Source organism: Callorhinus ursinus, unplaced genomic scaffold (genome assembly GCF_003265705.2).
Source record: "Callorhinus ursinus isolate GAN/ISIS: 27379988/994484 unplaced genomic scaffold, GSC_fseal_2.0 scaffold4419, whole genome shotgun sequence".
NCBI lineage: Eukaryota > Metazoa > Chordata > Mammalia > Carnivora > Otariidae > Callorhinus > Callorhinus ursinus.
In genome coordinates, this window is record NW_027401473.1 from 1 (window position 1) to 4,165 (window position 4,165).

Sequence of the window (4,165 nt, forward strand, 5' to 3'; positions counted from 1 at the left end):
CAGCTACCAGTACGAGGTGTGTCTGAGGGGAGACTCGGGGACCAATGAATTCAAGTTCCTCAAGCCCATTATCCCTAATCTGAAGTTTCAGATCACAGGGAGGGAAGTGGAAGAATATCCCTCCTGTCAGAATGATTTGGGTTTCTGATAAAGGATGAAAAATAAACGCTCATATTGTAAAAGTATATTTTTATTATGAAATTCATCCTGAGTTACTTGTAGAAAATTGCTTTCATAGTATTTCAAATATTGTTAAAGTCCTAGAACAAATTTCTTCAGAGAAATGGATCCAGCTTTAGCTCTAGCAAACTTCCACAAAGCATGGAATGTATATGTCTTGTGGTTTATCTCAAACAATTGTACATTGTTTGCAATCTATTACATGAAAATCTTGTTTGAGATGTTTTAAGTTTGTTTTGTCTTTAAAGTTTATTGCTACTCTTATTTTTTGAGTTGGAGTGTTGTACTATAACTACACTTAGTTTTAGAACTGTTGGTTGTAGAGTATCTTTTAAAGCTTTTTAAAAAGCATTTACTATGCATCATACATTATGTTAACACTTTTAATCTTAGAAGTACACCTATGAGGTATCTTTAGAAATGAGCAAATCAACATCTATGGAGAGGTTCAGTGAATTCACTAGGGTCATCAACTAATAAATGGTAGAGGTGAGCATCTCTCCTAGATCTGTCTGACTCTGAGAACTTGCTATGATGCTATAGTGTTTTCTGTCATTAAATATCACCTGGCAAGTTTCTCCCTGATTAAGGAGAAGAAGTCTTCTCATGTTAATATTCCTGTTCAGTCTTTTTACATTTGGGAAATAATAATGTATGTAGTGGTCTGTGGTTATATGTTCTCATTTACCAATAATCCAGCTTTTCTGGATCAATTATTCAACTATTATTATTAAAGCTATGATCTGACCAAAGCTTAAAAAAATATTGGAAGTGCTTTCTCCTTGTTATCTGAACACAAAACCTTATTTCACAGAAAAGTTAATGGCCCTGAATAGAAATAATACATAATTTTGATTGTTTCATTAGTTTATTTTTTGCTCACATTGCAGTAATACTTCTCGAGTGGTCCCTACCTACTTTTAAAACACATTTCCTTCCTTAATTTTAAAGTTTTTTTAAAAAATAACTTTCCTATTCAATATGTTGCAGTTGCTGAATCAGGATAGTATAAGAAAAGAATGGTTTAAATATATCATATTAAAGAAACAAATTATCATCCAATTGCTTAGAGATTCTGAAGAGTTGAGAAGCTTTGTTTGTCATAATAATCTGTCATTGCTTTTTCTTTAACAATTATCCAGATAATTCTTACACAACTATTCTAAATGTATTGTAAGTGAAGTACCGGTAACTCTTAAAATAGTGCTATTAACTGTGAATTACTAATGGGATATAGCCTAAGGGCAAAAGAAAAAAACCTCACAGCAGTAAAATCTTAAGTTGTTTTCATAATGTCAGGATAAAATTATCCAATTTTTCCAACAAATCAATGAAAGGGGAAAAGGGAGGAGGGAATTTTACACAATGAAAGAAATTAAGACACATACCAAGGAAATATAATGCTTGGTGGATCTTGTTTGGGTCTTGATTCAAACAACCATAACAACTTTGAAAGAATTGGAGAAATTTGAACCTAGATGGATATTAAATAATGTTAACCTAATTTCTTAGGTATGGGAATAGCATTGTAGTTGGGTTTTTTTTAAGTCATTAAAAGTTGGAGATGCATAATGAAGTATTTATGGGTGAAAACTTAGTTTGAGATAGGAAAATGATGGGCAGATAAAGTGGGCAAATATGGAAAAATATTGATAATTGTTGAAGCTAGTTATGAGTACCTGGAGATTCATCATACTATTCTTCTTTATAGGGTTTGGATTTCTCATAATAAGTTTTTTAACAAATGACACTGTAAGAAGAGGAGTTAACAAAATTAGGACATCCTTCTGAGATACAGAATCACCACTGCAGTTACAGATGATATCTCTATTAGATAAACTCTCCAGCCTTTCCTTGTTTCATCATTTGACATGATAAGTTCTATCTGAATAATCCTGCTCATGCATCCTACCACATGAATCTTGGGTGTTTTTCTAGTCATGGCAATGGACGCATGTAAACTGCTACCTGAGGGCATCAAATTACATGCCCAGTGTGTGTGTGTGTGTGTGTGTGTGCAGGTTAATATCTTTCTGCCTCAGTTCCTCATCTGTAAGATGGGGAAACTCACTGTAGCCCTATGTGGTAGATATCTCCACCTTACAGATAAGGAAACTGAGACAAGTTTAAATAATTTGTCCAAGGTTCATAGCTACTAATTATTCCAATAGTTCATGGCAACAAAAGTATATAACTCTGAAAGTTTTCTATATGACTCCACCTGTATATTTTAAAGAATTTCTGCATATATTTTCTTCTTAGCTAGGTTGTTACATAAATATTTTCTTTTTGCTGAAAGTAGAAAAGCAGAAAGTCCCTACTAGTGTTTTTTCTCCTGTCTGGCCCTCAGACAATTGTCTACACCATAAAGTCTAGGGATAGTAAAGGCAAGGCTCCATATAGTTTATACAGGCCAAGAGTTAGGAATACTGCATCCATTTGCATCCCAGAAAATGTAAGATCCTATGACGACGCCTGGTGGCGCTGCAGGATAAGAAGGTACAAACCAGCCCTGCAGCTGCGACTCCATAAACAGGCAAAACTAAGCGGCAGAAACTGGAAGCCCACGGGAAGCTTGGATGCCACGGGAGGGAGGACTGGAAGGGCTGGGTCCTCTAACAGGACCACTTACTGGAATATTTCTGAGGTATCTTGGGAAAGAGCCACAAGTCTTGGATTCTGAAGTCTTTACAGTTCAGCAGAACCACCCTCCAGGGAGGCTTTACCAGACAAGAACAATGGAGACCAGCAGGAAGCTCATTTGCAGACAAAGGCAAGTCCTTTTATTCATTCTCCTCTTGGGTTTATCTCAGGCAGGCTTGGACCCTAGGCGCTATTCTGTGGTGGAGGAAACTGAGGGTCATGCATTTGTAACCAATTTAGTAAAGGACCTGGGTCTGGGTCAGAGGGAACTCTCCAAGCGGGGAGCTAGGGTCATTTCCAAAGGGAACAAACTACATTTGCAGCTTGATCGGGAAACTGGAGATCTGTTGCTAAATGAAAAACTGGACCGGGAGGAATTGTGCGGTCACACGGACCCCTGTGTGCTGCATTTCCAGGTGTTGCTAGAAAATCCCTTAAAGTTTTTTCAAGCTGAGTTACAGGTAATAGACATAAATGACCATTCCCCAGTATTCATAGACAGAGATATGTTGTTAAAAATATCAGAGAGCAGTCCACCTGGAACTACATTTCCACTGAAGAACGCTCAGGATATGGACGTGGGCCGAAATAATATTGAGAACTATGTAATTAGCCCCAATTCCTACTTTGGGGTCCTTACCCGCAAACGCAGCGATGGCAGTAAATATCCTGAATTGGTGCTGGACAAAGCCCTAGATCGGGAGCAGGAACCTGAGCTCAGGTTAACCCTTACAGCTCAGGATGGCGGCTCTCCACCCAGGTCTGGCATTGCTCAGATCTACATCGAAGTCGTGGACATCAACGATAACGCCCCCGAATTTGAGCAGCCTTTATATAGGGTACAGATTCCTGAGGACAGTCCCATTGGCTTCCTGATTGTCACAGTCTCTGCTACCGATGTAGACACAGGAATCAACGGAGAGATTTCCTATTCACTTTTCCAGGCTTCTGAAGAGATTTGCAAAACCTTTGAGATCCACCACAAGACAGGAAAAATTCGACTGAAAAAACAACTTGATTTCGAAAGAATACAGTTCTATGAGGTCAATATTGAGGCCAGAGATGCTGGCAGCCTTTCCGGAAAATGCACCGTTCTGACTCAAGTCATGGATGTGAACGACAATGCCCCGGAAGTCACCGTGTCTGCATTTACTAGACATATACCTGAGAACTCGCCTGAGGCTGTGGTTGCAGTTCTCAGTGTATCAGACCTTGATTCAGAAGAAAACGGGAAAATAAATTGCTCCATTCAAGATGATCTACCCTTTCTTCTGAAATCTTCCTTGGAAAATTTTTACACCCTAGTAACAGAGAGACCACTGGACAGAGAGAGCCAGGCCGA

The 4,165-nt window shown here is 38.4% G+C and overlaps 1 protein-coding gene across 1 annotated transcript; it reads left to right on the forward strand.

The window, feature by feature from the left end:
- Positions 1–6: 6 nt before the first annotated feature.
- LOC112818056 (protocadherin beta-8-like) lies at positions 7–4,160 on the forward strand (the record flags this gene model as incomplete). The annotated part of the gene is made up of 1 exon (XM_025865308.2): positions 7–4,160. A coding segment is annotated over exon 1 (1,401 nt), but the record flags the coding sequence as incomplete, so codon positions are not given.
- Positions 4,161–4,165: the final 5 nt, after the last annotated feature.